The sequence below is a fragment of the Salvelinus fontinalis genome, chromosome 5 (assembly GCF_029448725.1).
Source record: "Salvelinus fontinalis isolate EN_2023a chromosome 5, ASM2944872v1, whole genome shotgun sequence".
In the NCBI taxonomy this organism is placed as follows: Eukaryota; Metazoa; Chordata; class Actinopteri; order Salmoniformes; family Salmonidae; genus Salvelinus; species Salvelinus fontinalis.
The window spans coordinates 18,973,972-18,998,165 of record NC_074669.1 but is presented as its reverse complement, the minus strand read 5'-3'; the positions used below and the strand labels follow the sequence as shown (position 1 = coordinate 18,998,165).

General features: G+C 44.8%; 1 protein-coding gene across 4 annotated transcripts in view; it reads left to right on the top strand.

Moving 5' to 3' along the window:
• LOC129855260 (breast cancer anti-estrogen resistance protein 3-like) overlaps window positions 1–24,194 on the top strand; it is a 101,942-nt gene that overhangs the window by 71,900 nt on the left and 5,848 nt on the right. For 3 of the 4 annotated variants that reach the window (XM_055922718.1, XM_055922720.1, XM_055922719.1), the window contains 2 exons: window positions 19,811–19,939; window positions 23,180–23,625. In XM_055922718.1, the coding sequence (XP_055778693.1) occupies window positions 19,811–19,939; window positions 23,180–23,625 (575 nt within the window). Of the gene's footprint in view, window positions 1–7,832; window positions 8,260–19,810; window positions 19,940–23,179; window positions 23,626–24,194 lie in introns of those variants that run through there. The other variant, XM_055922721.1, reaches the window with a different exon arrangement.

The following is a 24,194-nucleotide window of genomic DNA, read 5'->3' as shown; positions in this document are numbered from 1 at the left end:
CCAACTGAATAAATTCAACTGAAATGTGTCTTCTGCATTTAACCCAACCCCTCTGATAGTAGTGGTTTCTTTGCCCCAATTTGAACATGAAGGCCTGATTCACCAGTCTCCTCTGAAACAGTTGAGGTTGAGATGTGTCTGTTACTTGAACTCTGTGAAGCATTTATTTGGGTTGAAATTTCTGAGGCTGGTAACTCTAATGAACGTATCCTCTGCAGCAGAGGTAACTGACCTTAATCTCTTAAAGTAATGATGGACTGTCATTTGTCTTTGCTTATTTGAGCTGTTCTTGCCAAAATATGGACTTGGTCGTTTACCAAAAATCTGTATACCACCCCTACCTTCGATTGGCTCAAACACATTAAGAAAAAAATTAATTCCACAAATGAACTGCTAACAAGGCACACTTGTTAATTGAAATGCATTCCAGGTGGCTACCTCATGAAGCTGGTTGAGAGAATGCCAAGAGTGTGCAAAGCTGTCATCAAGGTAAAGGGTGGCTACTTTGAAGACTCTCAAATATAAAATATATTTTGATGTGTTTAACACTTTTTTGGTTACTACATGATTCCGTATGTGTTATTTCATAGTTTTGACGTCTTTACTATTATTATACAATATAGAAAATAGTAAAAAATAAAGAAAAACCCTTGAATGAATAGTTTTGTCCAAACTTTTGACTGGTACTGTACACTTACACGCACGCACGTACGCACGCACGCACGCACGCACGCACACACACACACACACACTTTAAACATCAGCCCATCTGTAAATAGCCCATCCAATCTACCTATCTCATCCCCATATTGTTTTTATTTACTTTTTTGCACACCAGTATTTCTACTTGCACATCATCATCTGCACATCTATCACTCCAGTGTTAATTTGCTAAATTGTAATTACTTCGCTACTATGGCCTATTTATTGCCTTACCTCCTCATGCCATTTGCACACACTGTATATAGACTTTTGTGTTATTGACTGTACTTCTGTTTATCCTATGTGTAACTCTGTGTTGTTTTTTGTCACGCTGCTTTGCGTTATCTTGGCCAGGTCGCAGTTGTAAATGAGAACTTGTTCTCAACTGGCCTACCTGGTTAAATAAAGGTGAAATAAAATAAAAAATTAAATAAACACACACAAACTCCGAGGTGAGTATCACTAGATTCAGGGTAGTAGTGTAGAGTTTCTCCTGTGGTGTTTAACCAACACTAGAGAGGCCCGACGAAGCACAGCCCGCCTCCAACAGACTCATCCAACTGTGTTATTCTGGGCAGCCACAGTGCAGAGGACCGCAGGAGTACAGCAGACTAGAGCACCTCCTGTTAATATCTCTCCCATTGTTTTGGTTGGAGATCCAGCTGCTGTGTGTGGGGCCTTCCTGCTGAACTGCTCTGTCTGGCCCAGGCCTTACATAACGCCCATGATACTTTAGCCACTGTTACTGTGAGCTCCACACCTCAACACAGCCCATCCAGGTGTGTTTGTTTTTCCACCCAGCTGGGCCTTAAATTAACAAGCTATTGAAACAACAATGAATGTTTGCCACACATGAACAGGAAACATCAAAGGCCGATGTGCCAAAGTAATTTCCTGTGGGTAAGTGACCCGTGTTGCAACACGGAGCTGGTCAGGGTAATACCCACAATCCTACTGCAACCAACCACTGGGATAGTGGTTTAGATGGGTGGACTAGAGAGACAATGCAACAGAATGACTGAATGTAGCAGCAGTGTAGCTTCAAACTGTTCTTTGTGAAAGTCGTGTTGTTTTGCCTCCAAGTTCACATGGCTACTATCTTCAAAGCCAATCTAGAAGGCGGGAGAGTGGACATTGTTCAAAAAAGACTCAATGCCTAAAAATACAACTTTTTTGCTGGATGGAGCCCAACTTCTCCCTCTGGGAGTGTGTGGTGTTTATGAGAAACAGGTTTGATATCATGGTCATGTGTCTCTGCATGGATTATATTGAGACTAAGTGTCAGAGTGACTCAGAGATGCAGTCACAAAGAGAAAAGGGTGTCAGATGAGGACAAAGGGCCAGGCCCAGAGACACCTGCTACTCCAGTAGATTCTTCAGTTCAACGTCTAGTTTTGATTCACATTTGGTTGAGTTGTCAACTAATTCAACGTGAAATCAACCAAAAAAGTCACCATGTCATTGGATTTAGGTTCAAATTTGGGCGAAAAAAATTCAATATGGCCTTACGTTGATGACTTTTTGCAAATCCAATGAGATTTCCACATTGATTCAAAGTCATCGCGTTTATTTTTTTGGTTAAAATGACGTAGAAGCAACGTTGATTGAACCAGTTTTTGCCCAGTGGCTGGAGTGTAGAAGAGAAGAGGGGTATAGCGTGAAAGACTGATTGAGAGTGACGGAGTGAGAAGAATGGAAAGAGAGAGCATGAGAGTGAAAGAGAAGAACAGGAGGACAAGAAAAGACAGGATGGAGAACATCAGGCCTAGTGGATTGTTTGACCTGTTGGTCTCCCCGGGCCCCCGATGAAGGGATTTCTTTACTTCTTTTCACACGAGGCATTAACACAGCCTCTCTCTCTCTCCTCCTCTTAGAACCTGCTGAACAGTAAGCAGCTAACTGCTTATGAAAGAGCTTTAAAGGGAACAATGGCTCTCTGTGCCTCCTGTGAGATATCCAGCCCTTGCTAAACACCAGATGAAGACCCTTTTGGCCCTCCATGTGGCCTGCACAGCACAGAACAGCACGCACAGCCTGCAGAAATACACACAGAAATATTTGTGACAGGCAGGGTGAGATCTGACAGTCTGACAACTCACCAGACTAGACAGCCTGTATGTAGGATTGCAGTCCTATCATCTTCAACAATACCAAGTAAATGAATTTGCCCAGCACGTAAAACATTTTCTACTGCAAGGTCAAAGACTGTGGAGTTTAAGTGATCTTGCAGATAAGGAGAATAATATTGAGTTCAGGGAAATAGCCAGCAGTGTCAATTTCCCAGGGGTTAGAGAGATTGACTTGCCAATTGAGAAAGAAAGAAATTGCCAGAACTGCAAAGACATTATAAGTTTGGATTTCTGACAATACTTCTAAATAGGAACATTCATACATAATGTGCATATGGTGTGGCTAGGATATGCAGCACATGTGTGATTGAGGCATTACACAGACTGTGTAACAGTTAGCTGCTCCCAGTTAGAGGCAGATGCCAGCAGGTTTATGAGGTTGGGATCCATAAAACCCAAGTACCAGTGACAGTGACCCCCTCAGGATAGCTCCGTCATCTACCTCAGGCAAATGGCTGTCCTTCATCTCTCCCTGTTGTTCCTACCTACAGTGGGCCTACCTACTGTACCTGGCTGTATCCTAGACTTGTTAGAACTAAGTTCTGCCCTTCAGCAGGGTCTTGGGCTGCATTTTCACAGGCAGCCCATTTCTGATATTTTTTTCACTAATTGCATCTCTTGGCAAATCAGATCAGCTCTTTTGACAATAATTGGGCATACGATCCGAATTGGGCTGTCTGTGTAAATGCAGCCACAGAGTCCACAGTTCATTCTACCACAATGTAAGAGAAATGGCAATCTCTAGTGGTTTGATTGAAGTACTACAGTATAATTTATTACACAGCAGAACATCTGGACAGACAGTATTGAAGTGCACTTATAATTCCAGTCAATCTCTTGATAGTCTGTTGTTATCTTTTTATTTTCTGGAGTTGAATTAAAAGATGTGCCAATATGCTTTCCAGGGAAATGGTATTTGTGTTTTCCATTGTAGTTTCCTAAAGGACAGACAGACATTACACACAGTTTGTAGATCTTTTAGAAATGACCAAGAGACAAATGTGGATGTTGTATGTGATGTGCCGTACTGGTCAATACTGCTCTTTGGTTCTGTGCCAGCGTTAGTGTTGTGTGTCTCACCTTTCATCACAGCGTTGTCATCATCAGTGTCACTGACATGCTAAATGCATTCTGATGACTGAATCACTTACTGATGCTTGGGTGCACACTTCCATCTGTCTCTATATCCATCTGTCTCTATATCCATCTGGCTCTATATCCATCTACCTCTATGCTCGTGTCCAAGAATAGTAAAGTAATTGAAATGAATGACTACCGACCCGTAGCACTCACTTCTGTCATCATGAAGTGCTTAGAGAGGCTAGTCAAAGACCACATCACCTCCTCCCTCCCGAGACACTCAACCCTCTCCACTTCACCTACCGCCCTGACAGATCCACGGACGACACAAACACCATTGCACTGCACACTGCCCTCAACCACCTGGACAAGAGGAATGCATATGTGAGGTTGCTGTTCATTGCCTACAGCTCAGCCTTCAGTACCATAGTGCCCTCTAAGCTCACCACAAAGCTCACAGCCCTGGGACTGAACTCTTCCCTATGCAACTGACAAATGACAGTCCATCATGAGCCCCACAAGGATGCGTCCTCAGTCCCCTCCTGTACTCCCTGTATACCCACGACTGTGTGGCCTCACACCGTTCCAACTCCATCATCAAGTTTGCTGAGACGGGACAGTAGTAGGTCTGTTTACCAACAACGATGAGATGGCATACATGGAGGAGGTAGGTACTCTGATGGTGTGGTGCCAAGTAAAAAAACCTCTCCCTCCACGTCAGCAAAACAAAGGAGCTGATTGTGGACTTCAGAAGGAACCAGGTGGGGCACGCCCCCATCCTCATCAACGGGGCCGCCGTGGAGACGGGAAAAACCTCACATTTCTCGGCGTACACGTCTCAGAGGAGCTGAAATGGTCAAAACACAGACACCGTGGTGAAGAAGGCACGACAGCGACTCTTCAACTTCTGGAGGCTGAAGAAATTCAGCCTGTCTCCGAGGACCCTCACAGTGTTCTACAGGAGCACCATCGAGAGCATACTGTCGGGCTGCACCACAGCCCGGTACAGCAACTCCACCGCGGCAGACCGCAAGGCACTACAGAGGGTGGTACGCTCAGCTGACAAACCATTGGGTGCCCACTGCCTGCCCTCCAGGACACCTACAACACCAGGTGTTGCAGGAAGGCCAAGAAGATCATCAGGGACCTCAGCCACGGGCTGTTCTCCCCGCTTCAATCACTCAGTAGAACAGGAGCATCATGGCTAAAACTAGCTGACTGGCCAATAGCTTCTACCCCCAGACCATCAGGCTGCTGAACAGCCACCACTAGTCAGCTACCTGCTCCTCCTGCCTCCCCGGACTTCCTCGAGTTGAGTTCCTCATCCTACACATGCACTGTTTGTTTAAGGTTCTATTTGCGCTGTTTCCAGTATCTTTTGTCTGTTCTGTCTTACATAGTTGTTTGTTGTTAAATAACAATTTGTTCTTAGTTGACTTGTCTGGTTAAATAAAGGTGTAATACAATTACAATTAGAATACAGGTCAACTGGATGTCAGTCAAAAGTAAAAAATTCTGAGTTGGCTGTTCCTCCATTCCACTTGTCTAGAGAAATAAATGTGTGTATTTTGGGGAGTACTTTACTTAAAGCTGGTAATTTGAAGCTTGTGAAAACTCTCTAACAGGTTCCTCTCTTTCCCAGGGGCAGGCAGTCTTCTGGGGTTTTAATGAAAGCAATTAACTTGTTTGATGTGTTTCCTGCGGGAAAGCATTTCTGCACTGTGTAGAGAAGAGGGAGCCAGCCTGCCTTCCCTAATGTCTTTGTTTACACTTTATGAGCGTTTCGGAGGCAGAGGAATGGAACCCAGCCGATAAATAGCCAACTGTTTGCATTTCTTAATGGCTCTTGGGTAATTACACTCCCGCACTCATTGGACCCCCTGACCCTTTCCCAGTGCGGTTACAACGGGCTGAGTTTTTTGTTCTTACAACAGATTTATGAATAATGCAAGACAGAGAGGACCACTTAAAACTATTATACAACATGAAAACAAAGCATATGGATGACTGATTTGTCCTGAAGAGCCCCAGATGTGCTCCAGAGGCATCTTGGAGATAGATGGAGTAGAACTTACTTAAGAGAGTAATCACTTTACATAGATTCAAAATGGCAGATTTCCTTCTTTTTAGACATTGTGTAAATGGATGAGCAGCAGTATGCATTGCAGTCATTCACTGTCACACATCTGCATAATTAGTCAGTCAGTTCTCACTCCCCCTCACCTGTAGTTGGACCTTATCTCTGATTCATAGGGCTGAAGCAAGCCAGTCCTGTGAGGCTGTATCTAATGATTGCTATAGTATATTTTCATCCGTCTAGCAATCTGGCTTTTTTCCCCACATGCCGGTAATAGGCTGTAAGTTTCCCTAAAGCTTTTTCAACGGACAACTGAATTAAGCAGGATTTTACCGCTCACACATTAGGACGTCAGCTGATATCATGGTATTGGAGGTCCAACCAAACATTCCCTGAACAGCTGAGAGCCCAACGCTAATGAAATGTGGTTGGTCAATTCCTGTAGTTGTTGAAGTGGTTGACATTCCAATCTGTCAGCATTACTTGGGAAGTTGACGAAAAGTGGTTCTGTGTCAAATCAAATGTTATTTGTCACATGCGCCGAATACAACAGATGGAGACTTGACTGTGAAATGCTTAATTACGAGCCCTTTCCAAACAATGCAGAGCTAAAAAGTATGAAAATTAGCTAATATAATTGGAAAATAGTAACAATAAATAACAATAACGAAGCTACTGTAAAAACTGTACAAGGAGTACCGGTACTGAGTCAATGTGCAGGGTTACGAGGTCATTGAGGTAATATGTACACGTAGGTAGGGGTAAATGTAATTAGGCAACAGGATAGATAACAAACACAGTAGCTGCAGCATATGTGAAGAGTGTGAAAATGTGTTTGTGTGTGTGTGTGGCGTCAATATGTGTGTGTGTGTGTGTGTGTGTGTGTGTGTGTGTGTGTGTGTGTGTGTGTGTGTGTGTGTGTGTGTGTGTGTGTGTGTGTGTGTGTGTGTGTGTGTGTGTGTGTGTGTGTGTGTGTGTGTGTGTGTGTGTGTGTCAGCCATTTGGTAGCCATTTGATGAACTGTTCAGCAGTCTTTGGGGTAGAAGCAGTTCAGGTGTGAACAGAGTGAACAGTCTATGACTTGGGTGGCTGGGGTATTTGACAATTTTGCAGACCTTCTTCTCACACCGCCTGGTATAGAGGTCCTAGGTGGCAGGGAGCTCTGCCCCAGTGATGTACTGGGCCGTCCGCACCACCATCTGTTGCGCCAGTGTGGCTCAGTCAGTAACAGTTTTCACAACATCAAGGTCATAGGTTCAATTCCCTGCAGGATCCACCGACATAATATGTATGCAGTCATTGCCCTGTAAGTCATTTGGGTAAAAGCACCTGCTAAGTGCCATTGCTTTCTAATGAAGAATACAGTCTTCTGGACATGCTCAGTTATACTCCAACCATCTCTCTGACTGAAGTTAAGTGGCCTTAGCATTGAAGGACACAGAGACATAGCTCTGACCCCAGTGAATATGTATCTTGTCACTCATCACTACTCCTGCTTCCCTCCTTGCTCCACATCTGTGTACTACTACATTCTGCTCAATGGTCGTTCAGAGAGACAAATAAAATATAGACTGAGAAACAAGACAATTTGCCTATTTCTCTGTTCAACAACACAGATTATGTCTGACCGATTTAGTATTAGATCAAGTATGAAAAAAGACCTTCACAGATCAAAACAGCAGTGAGTTAAAAGAACAGAAGAATCACCCAGCATGTTTATGGTGGCGGTGTTAATCAGAGCAGCACTGTTGGTAGGGTACTGGGCTTCAGAAGAACACACAGGAGCTTCTCCCCTCCTCTCTCTCCCCTCCCTCTAAACTCAGCCAGTGGTAAGAGGGGCTGCGGGGGTTAGTCTCGGTAGAGCCAGAGGCAGTAGAGGCAGTGCCCTCCCAGCTGGCTCTGACTTTATTAGTGGGAGAGCAAGATCACATGGAGTTTCCACCGCTCCATACATGGAGCTCCGGGACTGCGTGAAGCAGCATGGATTAGTGTGTTCACCGTGTAGAGCACAGACAGCAGGGCTGCTTAGACTGAAAAAGAGACGAGAGAGAGCCACAGAGTAAGGTGCTGCAATGCTCACCCCCTCAGTGTGACAGAGGTGAAGGCTAATTGAGAATCTCTGTGCTTTTTTGATGCCAAGATTTGTTTGTGAGGCTGTTTTTGCGAGTTAACTGAAAGGTGTGGAAGATGTCAGAGAGATGCAACATTCTGAGTACCTTGACTGCAGCCCTGTGCTGCTTCTACCAGAAGAGCTCCGTCATCAGGGCCAAGGTGAGTGACGTCATGCCACTGTTTGTGTCACACGGTCATCTGTCAGCATTCACATCATAGCCTACTGTGTGTTCTCATAGTCAGTGTCTTGCATGTTTTGAAACCAGGTCATCTTAACTGCCTGCACTGTATTTCCTGGAATTACTTCTGTACTTCAACGAAAGGAAAAATGAATCAAACTTGGAAAGGGGCTTTGATTCATCCTCTGTAATCTTATTCTAAGCTTTGTTTGGGCAAACAGGCTTAGCCAATGGTAATGTAGATGAATCATCAGTTGCTCCTTTGAAAAGAGGCTTTATCCCTTATTGTAGCCTGCATGTTTGGGTGTGATGAATGTGCCCTCTGGGCTGTGTGAGTGCTGAATGTCGTTTTTGGGGGAGCTTTCTCCTCTGTATTGACTAGTTAATGTGGTTTAGAGTCTGTCACTGTTGTGGGATGGAGAGAACTTTTACTTTCTCTCATTGTTTTTCTATGCTCTGTGCTGCCTGGCCCATGTGTCTGAGGGAAAGCTTTAAATAGACCAGTTATTCAGTGCTTGTTCTTTTTTTCCTCCCAGATCAGACCTGCTGTTTAGATATTTTCATTATAGTAAGTGAAGAGGTCATCCCATTCCATGTGACGACTTATGGGAGTTGGAAAGTGATGCTAAGTGTGTGTGTGTGTGTGTGTGTGTGTGTGTGTGTGTGTGTGTGTGTGTGTGTGTGTGTGTGTGTGTGTGTGTGTGTGTGTGTGACTATGCTCTTGGATTATAAATGTGTGAAAGCTCATCTGTATAATCTGTGTATTTGATTTAGAATGTATCTCACAATCCACTTTATTTATTAATGATATTCTTTACTTTTCTTTGTTTGAAGTATGGCTTTGATATTCCTTTGTAATATGTCCCATTGAAAGTGGTCTGTCCTTTATGACATCAGGGGGAATTGTTACAGTGGCATTAAGTGAATTGGATGGTGAGGCTGGAAAGAGAGAGACACTACAGTATATCTGTCCCAAGAGTGTTATAGAGAGGCCCTATATCTGTCCCAACAGCGTTTATGGAAGTGACACAGGCCTGTAACTTCAGAAGGGGCAAGGGGGTCATGAGATGGACCAAAATACTGACATTATTAATAGCCATTATCAGTTATGCCAATTATTTGTGGCTGGCTGAAGAATGACATATACTGTAGGCCTATTCTGTACAGTACAGTACTTACAGAGACACCTTGTACACAGTATGTAATACAAGTGGGTTGTAAAAATTGCCTTCACAGATAAGCTGCAAATGAGTTAAAAGGCTTATAGGAAGTGACTTTTCCCTGGAGGTCTACTGCCCCAAAGCTCATCAATGTTAACCACAGTGAGATCAGCCCCTCACCCCCAGTCCCCCTCCTCTTCATCATCATAATCATCATCTACATCTATACTGGCTCTCACACTCGTCCATCACGTAGAGCTAGTGATCCCTCCATCCCTATTTCTTTCTCGATCCATCGTTCTCTCTCTCTTTTCTTTGGTGACCCTCTCTCATCATCACCCACAGTGGAGAACGGCATGTTCCGTACAAGTCTATGATCCATTTGATTCTATTATTTTAAGGAGAGATATTTGCCCCAAAATAGCCCACAGTTTGTTGCTCCTCGAGTCTGGCTGTTTGGACCCAGCGGACCCTAGAGAGTCCGGATAGTCTGCTAGCTTAGACATTGGCTCTGTTTTGTTTGGCCCAGGCTTAAAATAGTTCCATGTAAATGCCTGGTTCGGACACGCTAGTCTGTGTGTCGGGGTCACAGGGGGTAACACAGTGGGCAGTGTTGGGGCTCTGGGCTCTGGTGCGTGGGGTCATTAAAGAGGGAGAATTATTGCCTGATGACTCACTCTGAATTTAATTCCGCTGCTCTGTCGATCGCTACATACATTCAGTCTGAATCTCCCATCCTAGAAGTTGATAATGTCATCAGGCTGGCTTTGGGACCAATCCGAATCGTGACAATGTGTTCACATTCTAGAAATTGTATGGGAGTGAACCAAATCCAGACTCATCGTGGAGAAGAAACATCAGTTTGGCCGGAACGATGTGGATGGGTAGCCAAGTAAGGAGAATTACTCTGGGGCCTGTGCTATGTGCTAGCTACTGAAAGACATCTCCCTCATATCCTCTCCATTAAAACAACACCCAGCAGCGGCTTAAGCACTGTTAAAGGACCCAGGCAGCTCAGCAGCACAGCTGGGAGTGGAGGACAGCCATGCAGCTCCAAGGAGCTGTACGTTATGCTGAGGGTGCAAACGCCACACACACTCTGCAAGGTCAGAGTAGTAGTGCTAAGCAATTAACCAAAATGATGCTTATTTTTCAGTTTTTAAACAATTAAATTATTTAGTTTTTTTCTGTGAACTCGATGTGCAGTTTCTGTAGAGATAAATCAGATCAAGCCTGAATTGGCAATGTAGTAGGGAGTTGTATTTTCCAACAGGCCAATATTCTACATAGTTTAACGCTAAAAACATGGTAATTAACTACAATGATTTTTTTTTTAAATCCACTGGTCATTGTAGCTTAAACACACACACACACGCACACACGCACGCACGCACGCACGCACGCACGCACGCACGCAAGCACACACACACTGCTCTCTACAGAGAGGTTTTAAGCTGTGTGTAACAGCATGGCAGTGAGGTGCCAAGCGTCATCATGTCAGGACTCAGCAGCCCTCTGGCAGATGCAGCACTAATTGACAGGAGATGTGAATTGCTGAAACAGCATGGCTGAAGTCCGTCCATTACCAGCAGTAACATCACTACAGACAGGTGTGTGTCTGACACCTTCCTCTCTGGTTAACAATCCATATCATCTCAATCTCTCTCTCTCTCTCTCTTTCTATCCCTCAGCTGTATTTCAGTTTTGTACTCCCTAACTCCCTCCATTTCAGCCAGGAGGTTTTGCCTCCAGCCCCTCCGTACCCCGGAGGTTAAGCCGGTTCCCTCTAGTCCAACCGCTCTGCACTTGAGGAAACTTTAAAGATGACCGCCCCAAGTTTCCAGTGATCTGGCCTAGATTTGGGTCCTAATCCTTTCTGTATGCCCTTCCTGGGATGCCAGCGATGGGCCTGGGCTGAGTGGAGTTCTGTGGGGGAGTTAAGATGTGTGTTGTCGTGATGTGTGTTTTGTCCTATATTTATATTTTTATTTTTTAATCCCAGCCTCTATCCCCGCTGGAGGCCTTTGGCAGGCCGTCATTGTAAATAAGAATTTGTTCTTAACTGACTTGCCTAGTTAAATAAAGGTTAAATAAATAAATAAAGTAAAAATAACACAGCCAAGGTGGACACAAAACCCCTACTCCATCTAAACAATGAGGTTTTACAAATGCTTCCAAATGGCAAAAAAAAACCTCTGAAGGAAGGCTTTTGTCTTTTAGACAAAATGACGAATTAGAACAAGTACCACCGATCAGAACAACCCAGCTTCAGAGAAATGTGGACTTTAAAGCAGCAATCAGCAGTTGAAACATTAACAAAAAGTTTTCCCCGCCCCTGTTTTGAGAAAAAATGTGAGGGATGAGGCTGGAGAAATGTAACCACTCTCAAATTCATAGACAGAGCTATGGATGCAAGGACTGACCATCCATGAAATCAAAAAATGATAGTTTTAACCATGTTTTGAGGCTAAATAGTGTAGTGTGTGTTTACATTTACTTTGTTTACAAACATTGGAGTAAAATAAGCCTATATTTTGGGATCTGATGGGGTACGACAGTAGAACTAGCACATGATAAGTTATTTTCTTGAAGGATCAATGGGCACATATAATTCCAAAGAGGGATGTAGCAGCTACAGATTGCCCCTTTAAGGCTCATGTCCTCTCCTCCATATCCATCCCTTTGCATGCTTTCCTGTGTGGATGTGTCCTGTTTCTGGACATAATATTACCAGTGTATTGCTGTGGATAGACATGGTCATGGAGCCCAGTTGTCGTAAACAGGTCAAGAGATAATGGAGGGTGAGTGGACTGCAGCAGGTCTCCTGAGGGGCCTCAGACAGAGATAGGATGCCCTGATGGTCCTATCAGTTTACCCCTACACAGGAAGGGTGAGCCCACATAGCAAATCACAGATGAGAATGATAGAAAGGCCATGAAAGACCACTAACTACCCCCCCCCCCTTTCCTTAACCTCTGTAGCGCAGTGTCCTTCTCCCCCCATCTCCACAGGAAACTCAGAAATCACCCTCAGGGTTGATGTTCTGAGGGAACATTCTGGCCATCACATTTCTGTGACAAACGTTAGATGTATACTAGGCCATTGGTATTATAGGTCCCCCTGGGTTCAGCTCCACATGTAATCCTAAATCTGCACTGCCGACTGACACTCCAGTGCCCCCAACAGCACACATTTTTGTTGTAGCCCCGGGCAAACATACATCATTTAATTCATTGAGGGCTTGATGATTAGTTGACAAGTTGAATCAGGTGTGCTTGTCCACGGCTACAATAAATGGGGATACTTCAGCACTGGAGATGGGAAACACTGATTTAGGCCATGTATGTATACTACAGGGTTAGCAATGTAAAGACCGGGATTAGGAATAAGAAATCTTTATCTCCAAGCGGTCATTATCTCCAAGCGGCTTATGATGGTTCTGTTAACTAGAGGGGCTGGAGACTGACTGAATGAATGGGCCGTCAACTTAAGAGGGACGTTTAAAAATGTTCTACTTCATATTCATGATCGTCTATGGGCTTCCGAGTGGCGCAGCGGTCTAAGACACTGCATCTCAGTGCTAGCGTCACTACAGACCCTGGTTTGATTTCAGGCTGTATCACAACCGGCCGTAATTGAGAGTCCCATTGGGCGGCGCACAATTGGCCCAGCGTCGTCCGGGTTAGGGTTTGGCTGGGGTAGGCCGTCATTGTAACTAAGAATTTGTTCTTTAACTGACTTGCCTAGTTAAATGAAGGTTAAATAAATCAAATAAAAAAATATCCAGCAGCACCCCAACATCAACATGTGAAAATATCGCTTTTCTATGTTTTGTAGTGAAAAATAGAGGAAGATAAGTGTTTCCAATGATAAACCAATTAGTAGACAATTAGTGGGCAATGCCTACTCACAATTGGTTAAAAATCACATGATACACACTGACGTCATTGGAAACATTAATCTTCCTCTATCCTTTTATACTACAAAACATAGAAATGCTCCATTTTCACATGTTGATGTTGGGGTGCTGCTGGAGATGATGAATATGAAGTTGAACATTTGTGAAGTTTCCCTTTAATAGCAGCCTGACCCTAGGGTCCACTGAGCCCTGTGGTGCCATCTCTGTGTGTACAAAACATTATGAACACCTTCCTAATATTGAGTTGCGCTGAACCCTTCAGCGAGGCCATTCCACTGCCAATGTTTGTCTATGGAGATTGCATGGCTGTGTGCTCGATTTTATGGACCTGTCAGCAAAGGGCGTTGCTGAAATCCACTAATTTGAAGGGGTATTTATATCAGTATATAAAATACACTATATATACAAAAGTGTGTGGACATACCCCTTCAAATTAGTTGATTTGGTTTCACCATTTGGCAGTCCGATGGACGAGCCCTGACCTCAACCCCATCAAACTCCTTTGGGATGAATTTAAAGGCTGATTGCGAGTCAGGTCTAATTGCCAAACATCAGTGCGCAACCTCACTAAAGCTCTTATTTCTGAATGGAAGGAAGTACCCGCAGCAATGTTACAACATCTAGTGAAAAATATCCGAGATGTGTGGAGACTGTTACAGCAGCAAAGGGGGAACCAACTCCACATTTGACGAGCAGGTGTCCACATACTTTTGGTCATGTAGTGCATGTACAGTATATATATATATTATATTCTGAGAAATCAATGATACTCACGAGATGAATATGGTGGAAGGTCCTGGCTGTTCACAATCATATTGTCAAAGACAAGGGCCAGCGGTCCCTAGTAAGCTAGATCCCGGTTAAAACCCAGAGAGATTTACTAGTAACAAACCGCTACAGAAACCATCATCTGGAGCAGGGGGTGAAGGGGCCAGCTCTCTGAGGAGAACCCACTAAACTCATCACTATTTCCTCAAGTCAATAAGTCTCACAATGAACCTCAAGCATTTCCAGTAACTCACAGCCCTCAGAACAAACAAACAATTCTCGCCCACGTTCATCTGGAAGGATGAAACTTCTGTCATTGTCCTGCTGTGTTTGGCTCTGTATCCTTCTGGGGGTTGTGCTATTTAGCTAGTAATCTGGATGAAGATGAAAGTGACACCACTTAACAGTTTTAGGGAATGGTAGTCAGGGTAATGTGACTGAGCCCAGCCAGAGATATGCACTCGACACACTCATGATTGAGAGTCAGCATAATATAGATGGGTGCTTTCCAAGGTGATGACATGGACGGTAAAGGGAAGGCCTTTAAAAAGCCACCTGATCAGTCAAACAAATATGTGAACATGCCGGCATAATGTGTGCAGCGCTGAACAATATAAATGAGCAGTTTATTAAAAGCAAATGACATTTAGTTGATTGAATGCATGTAGTTACCCTGAAGGATGAACTATGGCCATCGTATCATCAGGCTCCTCAGAAGTAATTATACCGGAGCTATAGCTAACTCTAAACTCAGGTTAAGAGTTGATTGCATCCAGCTAAGTGGCGCAGGGCATGCTGTAATTCCCCAGCATCGTAAAGTGGTGCCTCGGTGCTGTTGAAAAGCCAGGAAATGCCAAGAAAATCTACTTCAGTTGGCGTCAAGTTCCCCATACCGCTATAAAACACCCTTAAATCAACTGGGCAACGTGTCAAGGAGAGGGAGAGGAGGATCTCTGTGAGTGTGGATGGAGGTTGAAGGTCTTCGGTACTATTATGTAATGAATTGAAGAAAGGAAAGACTGAAGTAAAGACAAACAGCTCCTGGATAGACGCTTTTCTCAGGCTGCTGTGTCAGTATGGAGCGCCTGGTAATTTTAAGGTTGAGTGGTGCTGGCTGGCCCTGAAGGCCTCTGAAGACTGTTGACAACATAGAGAGATAATGCCTGCCTGCCTGCCCTGCCACGGCGTGGCCGCCCATCCTTCAGTACAATGCCAGTGCCATCAGTGGTTATTTCAGTCTGTGCTCGCCTGCCCAGGCCGGCGATTGTAAGCCTCTATGGCTGACATGTATGAATACTCAGAGGAGATAGTGATATTTACATTACATCATTGACATACAGTAGTGGCCATGCTATGTTTGCTTACTTTTCTGTGGTATTGTATGTAATATTGCATTGCACACTATTCAGGCCTAGCCAGGGGTGCATTTTTTGTTGCAGGTTGACGTTTATTGTAATGAATCTTGCCCTGGAAGCAGAACTGAACGATTTCAGCCAGGTGGGCCAGCTGCAAAGTCAAAATTGGATTTATTGTAAAAAATCATGAAAACTAAAATTAGCTTTTGGGTCTTATATTACAGTTAGGATTAGGCTTTCGAGTTAGAAGTGTGGTTAGGGTTAAAATGAGACTGTATGGCTTTGTGGCTGTGCCAGCTAGTGACCATTCTCAAGACATGCCTCCAGGGCAAGATTCATAACAATAAATGCCAACCTGCTTTTTTTATTTCACTCGTCATAAATCAGTTCAATGAAGGACCCCTGGGGGCACACACCAGAGTCATGCAACGACACGGTACAGCTCTGACACATACCACACATACCCTTCTGCAACGGTGAAACGGTTTCACCCTGTCAGCGTATCCATGGAAATAGCATGATGCCTGAAAGCCTGTGACAGAGGCTAATGCCAGAGCCATAAATAGGACTTTGGTTGATATTTCAGGACAGTAAAACACTACACTGAACTATATGCTTATCCTATAATATTCTCTATTCTCACTGGATGGCAATACTCTGAACTTGCTCTGACAGAGTCACACAGGGAGGTCCCCCAGCTGTGATGCACAGCAGGGCATATCCAGGAATTGATTGATTTGATTGACACACTGGCATTCATGTTATACAAGTACGTTATAGTTAAGCAATAAGGCCCAAGCGGCTGTGGTATATTTGCCATTATAAACTGAGTGGGTCGAGCTCTGAATGCTGATTGGCTGACAGCCATGGTTTATCAGACCGTATACCTTGGGTATAACAAAACATTTATTTTTACTGCTCTAATTATGTTGGTAACCAGTTTATAATAGCAATAAGGCACCTCGGGGGTTTGTGGTATATGGCCAATATACCTCCGTGTTGTGGCGTGCAAGAGACAGGCCTTTAGCCGTTTATAATTGATCATCTCTTATTGAGTACACACAAGTGATCAGAACATAATGATTTTCAGCCCCCGAGAGCAGATTATTCTCCATGTAACACTCTCTCAGTCCATCAAAGGGCCTGGTATAGGATCAAATCAAATTTATTTATATAGCCCTTCTTACATCAGCTGATATCTCAAAGTGCTGTACAGAAACCCAGCCTAAAACCCCAAACAGCAAGCAATGCAGGTGTAGAAGCACAGTGGCTAGGAAAAACTCCATAGAAAGGCCAAAACCAAGGAAGAAACATAGAGAGGAACCAGGCTATGAGCGGTGGCCAGTCCTCTTCTGGCTGTGCCGGGTGGAGATTATAACAGAACATGGCCAAGATGTTCAAATGTTCATAAATGACCAGCATGGTCAAATAATAATAATCACAGTAGTTGTCGAGGGTGCAGCAAGTCAGCACCTCAGGAGTAAATTTCAGTTGGCTTTTCATAGCCGATCATTAAGAGTATCTCTACCGCTCCTGCTGTCTCTAGAGAGTTGAAAACAGCAGGTCTGGGACAGGTAGCACGTCCGGTGAACAGGTCAGGGTTCCATAGCCGCAGGCAGAAAAGTTGAAACTGGAGCAGCAGCACGGCCAGGTGGACTGGGGACAGCAAGGAGTCATCATGCCAGGTAGTCCTGAGGCATGGTCCTAGGGCTCAGGTCCTCCGAGAGAGAGAAAGAAAGAGAGAAAGAGAGAATTAGAGAGAGCATACTTAAATTCACACAGGACACCGGATAAGACAGGAGAAGTACTCCAGATATAACAGAGTAGATACCATACTCAAGACTGGATTTACAGTATATAACATCCATCAGGACTGTGTTACCATATGGACCAAAATCTTGTCTCTGACCATTCGGAATAATCTTACCATAATCTTACCATTATCCGTGACTTCTAGACTTGTAGCTGTCGAGGACACAGGCCACCAATAGTATCTAGGATCTCTGGCTCTGTCCGGCCGTGTTTGTGAGATGCAGGCGCTCTCTCCTCAGCTGCCCTAGGGTAGTGGGCTGTTTCTAGGGGAGTGTTAGGCCGTGCGGGCATCACACATGGCTGACAGGCTGTTGCCAGCCACTTCTCCCACAGGGTGTTTGTGTGTGTGCAGGCACACTTGTGCGTGTTTTTGTGTGTATGTGCGTGTCCACAGTAAAGCAGAGCGAAGGCCTGCCAGCTCAAAGGATGCAGTGTAGGAAGAATATTAACTACTACTGTCATGACACGGACAGATCTTGTGTACTTCACATACATTGCCCACCACTCTAAGTTCAGCATGTATGTCTGTATGGGGGGGATTTGGGAGGTTTTCTCATGTTGTACGGGTTCAGTCTCAGTCATCTGTATCCTCACTAGAGGAAGTCTCTCTCCCTCTCTCTCTCATAATTAAGTCTGAGACTTGCCTTTGAAACACATAAAACCTATTTTAATCTGATGAGCAGCAGGCCCACTGTCTCCCCAACAGGTCTAATAAGATGTATACAGATATATAAAGCAGCAGCCCGTAGCTAAATTAGCTCTCTGGTAAAACAAATAGCGCCATATTAACTCATGCTAGAGTTTCCAATGCTTACCCCCTCCACCCGCCTCCTGCCAAAATAAAACCATTTCCTGGAGCCTTAATTCAGTTTTAGTTGGCATATAATTCAGTCAACCACAACATAAAAAACTTAAATTTACAGTCCTTCAAATGTTCTCTCTGGGGACACGGGTGAGCGCAGTCTAACAGATTTAGCCCTAGGTTAAACAGTAGTAGCAAATTGCCTGTTAGGAGCAGCACAATACAGTGTCTGCTTCTGGAAGTGGTCAGTGAAGCCAAACACTGTGCATTCTGAACATTCCCGAACAGTTGTCAAGAAGGCCTCATGCTATTTTAGTTGGGGACAAATGGGTGTGTTCCTGTCCTGTCCCAGTCCTTTAAAGGGAAAAACAGAGCTTTATGAAGAGTTTCTGTACTCAAGGCTATTGTTGGTGATGTCAATATCCGCCATAAATACCATTGTTTTAGTGTGCAGGGACAAAGACAGCATTAGGTAAGTATGACTAATGCATTAGAAAACCAAGTATAATATTGGTTACTGCAGGAAGGTATTGAGTTGATGGACCACAATAATCCTTCAGGTCATTGCTTACCCTCATGGCTGACGCTGAATTGCTAGTCAACTCCCGCCCCCCACAACATTTCTTTATGATCCAGGTCTTGGCAGCCCCTTGTAATGCTCAAATTGTGTTTTGGAAAGATGCAGATTGGGTGCCAACATCCCAGAAGAACACAATGGCTACAGTACTTTCCTTCAGAGTCTAATGCTGCCTGCCATCTCCAGGGGGTTGGTTTAAAAAGCAGCACAGTTTTAAAACATTATTGTTGTTCTGGGTCTAACGGACCTCTAGTTAAAAAAGTGGAAAACTGATGCTCGGTTCAACCCCACAAGTGGCGCCACTGGAGTGAAATGTCATTATGTCTCCAGAAGTACTACGTCTAACTCAGTACGACATATATTACTGGGAGACAGAGAAGTTGTGCAACAGACCAATCCTTTTATAATGCGTTTAGAAAATATAAGCCAAAGCAGGAAGACAGTGTGGAGGGGAAGTCTATTGATTGTGAAAGAGGATTTCCTCGAAGCAGGACTGAGAAGAGTCTCTTTATTATCAACCTGAGAGGTATTTCCTGGCAGGAACCTGCTATGATAGATGAGGTCATCCCATGTCCCCTTTTTGCTTTATGACTGACACAATGTATGTTTTGAACTATGCAAGTAGACTGTAAATCCTAGTGTGAATCACAGCAGCCTGGCATAGTGGACTGTGTGTGTATGAGTGTGTGTGTCACTGTAGTCAGGTGAGTGTGTTGTTGTTCCACCCGGAGGCCTCTCGCTGGGGCAGAACAGGGCAGAGGGGCATGGCAACAAGGCCAGGATATGACACAGCATCCAAAGCAGAGGCAGGTAGAGCCCTCGGCCAATTGGAGCCTTCGGCATTGTGTATCTCTGGGAAGTTACAGCCCAGGAAACAAAGAGGGGAGGAGAGCTCTGTATGACACATGCTTACACAGAAAGAAAGACAGAGAGGGAGAGAGAAAAATAAAGTGTGTGTGAGAGGTAGCTAGAAACAGTAAAGGGAGAGTTATATTACAAAGGTTTACCGGTACATAGACAGACTGACAGATAGATGCAGGCAGCCAGTGCAGTGCACACAGTGTGCACCCTCAGTACAGCAACCGTGTCTGTGAGGATACCAGTACTGAAAGAGCCTGTTGTTCCTGTCTATGTGCAGTTCTCCAGGGACAAGTACATCATGGAGGGTCCACCGGAGAAACTACGCAAGGAGCTGGAAGACGAGCTGAAGCTGGGCAGTGAGGAACCACGGAGCCACGCCTGGTACCATGGTGCCATCCCCAGACAGGTAAAAGAAATAAAACACACACACGCACTCTCTCTTTCTCTGGAGGGACAACTCAGCTGCCTGTTTGCCATGACTGTTTTAGAGTCCAATGATTTAGCTTGAGTCAAAGGATTCTTGATAAAGTATTTTTTTGTGGCCGGCGGCACACGCTGGCTCTTTGTGAAAGAGGATATTTAAATAAAGAGATGGAGCTAAGAGAGGCTTACTGTGAAACTCGACCAGCCCAATGAAAGCATGCAGAGGGGAGGGGTTCCTCTGTTGCCAACAGCTATGGCCGGGTGTCCAGTTGCACACTGATTTCATTCAGGGGCCTGTCACTCCCACCCTGTGGAGGAATCACAGCACTGGCGCTCTGAAAACATGGCAACCATGCAAAACCTTGCATACCCACGCAGAGCAGGACAGCTGGCCAGACAGACACGTTTCCAAGTTCAACCAAAAATCTCTGTAATGACATCCAACACAATGCTTTGTTTGGTCACACTGGAGTATTATGTAAATGGAGTCAGGGCGCTCAGACACTTTGGCAGGCAGCTCGTCATAAATATGTGAAAACTCCCAGTGACTAGAGGTTTCTAGAGTGGATCTGTGTGTCTTTCATGTGGACTGAAGAGTAAAAGCTACAAGGCTGAGGGTCTGGACTTAGGAGGGGGCTGTGACAGTGTGACAGTGTGACAGTGTGACAGATCCCTGCCCTCTGACAACTAGCGCAGCAGTGTTCAACTATTACCCTAGGAGGTCAGGAGCCTGTTGGTTTTCTGTTCTACCTGATCATTAATTGCACCCACTTGGTGTACCAAGTCTAAATCAGCCCCTGATTAGAGAGGAACAACAGGGGGGGGGGGGGGGGGGAACGCAGTGAAACTGGCTTTGAGTTTAAGGGCTCTAGGGGCTGAGCCTCGTTTTGAACACAGGAATGTAAAGTCTGAGGAGTGTTAGTGATGATGACCCACCTCAACACCCAGAGCTCAGCTCAAATAAGTGCTTGTACACAAAGTAGTAAAATCAGGGACTGTGTTCTTTCCTATGATTCACTCTCATGCAACAACTTGTCTGAAACTGGTTGAGTCAGATCAGAATCAGACAAATAAGGACAAGTCAACAACAGAAAGAACTATTTATCTTGACAGGTCTGTTCTACAGCACTGGCTATATTAAGTCCATTGAGCTGTGTGAGGCTCAGTGACAAAAGGGCAGACTCACTGTCAGTTTGACATACTGTGGCTGATTGGTTCATTGAAATGGGCTTCATTTCAACCTTGTGCTTTCATCAGTATCTCACTAAGAGCTTGTCACTGAACTTGTCAGTGTGAACAGAGCGGCGCTGACACACACTTAGTAGTGAAAGCTCAGACCACAGAGCTCGGTCCATGAACCCCAGCCTCAGTGAGGATGCTCTGTCAGCCTCAGCACACACACACAGAGCTCGGTCCATGAACCCCAGCCTCAGTGAGGATGCTCTGTCAGCCTCAGCACACACACACAGAGCTCGGTCCATGAACCCCAGCCTCAGTGAGGATGCTCTGCCAGCCTCAGCACACACACACAGAGCTCGGTCCATGAACCCCAGCCTCAGTGAGGATGCTCTGTCAGCCTCAGCACACACACACACAGAGCGACAGGTTTTAATTTGATGGTAACAACACATGGGTGCAATCAAATGACATGATGCTATTTATTAACATCTATTATAGCCGTCCACTGATCTGCCAGGGACCACACCTCTATAAGTCTAAACATCATCCCTAAGATAAAAGCTCATCTGTGCCACCCATCCCATTTCCCAGTACACCTGTCACCTTCTGGTTTCATCTACTGTATTTCTCAGCGGAGTGGATGTAGTCCAGGGAGCCCTGCAGCCTTGTTCCATGTCTTACATTGTGACCTTGTAAGGGGTGTGAGCCAGCATGTATCACAGCCCTCCATTAGGCATTGTGAGAGTCACAATGGCTCTGCCAGTCCCTGGTTACAGTAGCTGCACACGCTGTCCTGTTTACCCACAAGACTGGGCGTCTCTGAACTAGAACTACTAGAACTAGTAAGACCAGCTCAGTCAACTCCCATTCTACCATTAGAGAACACAGCAGCTTCAGGTGATGGACGAGTCCCCCCCATGCCAGTGCATCGGGGATAGTGAATGTTGTCACAGTGCATGTATGTCACACGGAAAAGCACTGGCCACTCAAGTTGCTCAACGAGTTGTGCTGGCAATGGGATTGTGTTACGATTTTCCCTGCTGTAAAAAAACCTCATAGCTGTTTGAAAACACTTTCAATTTCCATATAATTTCACAACAAAACATTTCACAACGGTTATCTGTCAGAAATGTATAAATAACTTTGCGTAGCTAATGGATGTAATATGGATCGCAATTTCAATGAGCTATTTCATGAGGTATAAATCAAATTACTTTCAATGCGTCAGACTGGGTTTATAAACCCAAAGCATCGCCTCATGTGTAAAATCACAGATGGGACCCTGAATAAGAAATGGAGCTCTTTTGAGCTTGTCCTTCCTGGCATGTGACAGGATGGCATAAGACTGGTAAACACACACATGCTCAGTTTTACATGCTGCACCTCCTCAGCAGAACAGGGCCTTTACTTTACGTAAGGACAAGGTAAAACAGCATTCTAGCTGCTAAGTGATCCTAGTCAGGTTTAATAAGCTCCCCCTGGTGCTACTGCGGACAGATTGTGAAAAGAGGGCTTTTAAACTTTTAATTAAAAACCCTCCACCTTCCGACTCCAAAACATGATTATATAAACATAATTACTAAGTTCAATACTCTTAATTAAAAAGTAAAGTAATTAAATGTTTGGAAGAACAACATGAGTGAAGTGGAGTGTGTAGACCAATGTGTGACATGACTGAGTTTCTACGCAACACTGGGGCTTTTGGTCATTTGACCCTACAGTTTGGCTGTGTGGCCTGCACTGAGAGCATTTTGGGAGGTATCATGATGTCACAGTACAGTAACAGTAGCGCTAGTGAAAACATTCAGTGAGCCAACATGTTACTGAGAAGGCCATTCAGTGAGGGAGTAGAGCGCCTGTCGCCACAAATCCAACAGTGAGACGAGTGTGACAAACTGAAAACACACTAGACACAGTTCTGTGTGATATTGAAAATACAACCAAGTGTGTGAGCTATATGTCTGTGTGTATATGTCTGTGTGTATGTCTCTGTGTGTATATGTCTGTGTGTATGTGTGCTCAACATGTGTCCTCTGGTGTCCAGGTGGCAGAGAACCTGATCCAGAGAGACGGGGACTTCCTGATCCGGGACTCTCTGTCCAGCCCTGGGAACTACGTCCTGACCTGCCAGTGGAAGAACAGCCCGCAACACTTCAAAATCAACAAGAAGGTGGTGGCCATGAACGAGGCCTACTCCCGGGTGCAGTACCTGTTCGAGAAGGAGGGCTTCGACAGCGTGCCTGCCCTGGTGCGTTACTACGTTGGCAACAGGAAGCCAGTGACGGAGGCGGTGGGGGCCATCATCTTCCAGCCCATCAATAGGGCCTTGCCCCTACGCTGTCTAGAGGAGAAGTATGGGGTGGCCTGTGTCCGTGTGGAGGCTGGCCTGACCCTGCCCGAGAGGAAGAGCCAGACATCTAAACGCCTGAGCCTCAACATCATGAACGGACACACCCAGGACCACAGCCTCGGACGGGGGAACCTGCTTAGGTTAGTAGGCTATCTACAGAGGCTCAGGCCTGTCTGGTCTGGACATAGTGTATGTGGTTGGAAATTGTCTGTGAGCCGTAGGCTACAATGCAGATGCTTGCTTACAGGCGCAAGATCCATTTAGATACATTACAGCAATAAAGTGCCCTTTATTTTCCTCTGCAGCCAGGAGTTTATATAGACACTGTACATTATGTCATACATTTATAGGCCGGCAACTTATAAGTAGCTATAAAATATAATGTTGTAGGGGGTTTGTCCAAATGGAATTGGCTCCGTATAATTTCATGTATAGCCTAACATGCAAACACGTGCACTCCAAATTTGTAAGACTAATGTGGGAGTCACAGAGATAAGTACACGTCTATAATAAACCATTCCTGAGGTTAAATAAGGAGTGGCGTTTAGCCTGGATGGAGAATACCAACCTCTGAGCACAATACCAAGGCAAACCAGGACAAAAAATACCCCATCAAATTACACTGTACCATTTTACATAACAAACAGTGCACACAATGTATCAGGTTTCTCTAGGGGTTAGTGGTGTGCCCAGTAGCCATGTCTCTGTT